General features: G+C 54.7%; 1 protein-coding gene across 5 annotated transcripts in view; it reads left to right on the top strand.

Annotated features, from left to right (window-relative positions):
• Positions 1–1,197, top strand: part of TTC8 (tetratricopeptide repeat domain 8) — a 25,931-nt gene that overhangs the window by 866 nt on the left and 23,868 nt on the right. Inside the window, exon 2 of one of the 5 annotated variants that reach the window (XM_018571063.1) lies at positions 398–418. The exons of the other annotated variants lie outside the window; for them this stretch is intronic. Coding sequence (XP_018426565.1) covers positions 398–418 — 21 coding nt within the window. The remainder of the gene's footprint in view (positions 1–397; positions 419–1,197) is intronic. 5 annotated transcript variants of the gene reach the window in all.

Here is a 1,197-nt window from a genome sequence, read left to right on the forward strand (position 1 = left end):
GGGTGGGTCTGACCCTGGGACAGCTCTGGGTTCTCAGGTCTGGGGGGCTGGGTCTGACCCTGGGACAGCTCTGGGTTCTCGGGTCTGGGGGGCTGGGTCTGACCCTGGGACAGCTCTGGGTTCTCGGGTCTGGGGGGCTGGGTCTGACCCTGGGACAGCTCTGGGTTCTCGGGTCTGGGGGGCTGGGTCTGACCCTGGGACAGCTCTGGGTTCTCGGGTCTGGGGGGCTGGGTCTGACCCTGGGACAGCTCTGGGTTCTCGGGTCTGGGGGGCTGGGTCTGACCCTGGGACAGCTCTGGGTTCTCAGGTCTGGCGGGGGGGTGGGTCTGACCCTGGGACAGCTCTGGGTTCCCAGGCACGGAGGAGGGCTGGTTGCCTGGCTGTGATAGTCACAGAGCTAAAATTTCATCCCTCCCAAGTGAAAGGAAATGCCTGGTGGTCAACAGTACTAGTGTCCCCATTGGAGTATTTCCCATCTATTCCTGTTCTGGCAACAGCCCAAAATTTGTCATTTTTTTCCCCCCACTTTCAGTAAAAACATTCACCAGGACAAATAGAGAGGGTGAATCTCCCTAACAGAGACACAAACAGCAATACAAATCTGACAGGGGGTCTTATCCCTCTCCACTCTATTCAAACCTAACCAAAAAAAGTCTCAGGGGGTTATTCACTAAAGAGCTGAAGAATGCTGAATGTTCGGCCAATCCTTCGGCTCGCCTCGGCTGCAGCAACCCTTCGTTTCAGCCGAACGGAAGGACTGCTGTACTCGCTATTCTCAAGTCGTAGGCAGCTGAACACGCAGGCGGAGCGGGGAGAATGGGCCGCCGAAGTGAACCGAATCGCCGCTACTTGTTAAAAATAGAGTAAATAAAGTGCAGGGTCCCCTCCCAATTCATACCAGACCCTTTATATCTAGTGGGAATGTAAGAAGGGACACCCGATGTAAAAAAAAAAATGCTTAGAGTTCCCCTACAAATTCATACCAGACCCTTAAGGTCTGGTAGGAATTTTAATGGGGACCCCAACACCCAGGAATCGAAAAAACCCCAAAAACAACGTGCGGTCCCCTCTAACATTCAATACCAGACCCTTAATCCGAGCAGTGGCCTAGCAGGAAAGGAGTGGATTAGCGAGCACCCTCCCTGCCCCATACCAGGTCACATACCCCGAAATTGGGAGGGTGCTTTCCCGGGGGGG

The sequence above is a fragment of the Nanorana parkeri genome, unplaced genomic scaffold, assembly GCF_000935625.1.
Source record: "Nanorana parkeri isolate BGI_ZX_2015 unplaced genomic scaffold, ASM93562v1 scaffold1664, whole genome shotgun sequence".
NCBI lineage: Eukaryota > Metazoa > Chordata > Amphibia > Anura > Dicroglossidae > Nanorana > Nanorana parkeri.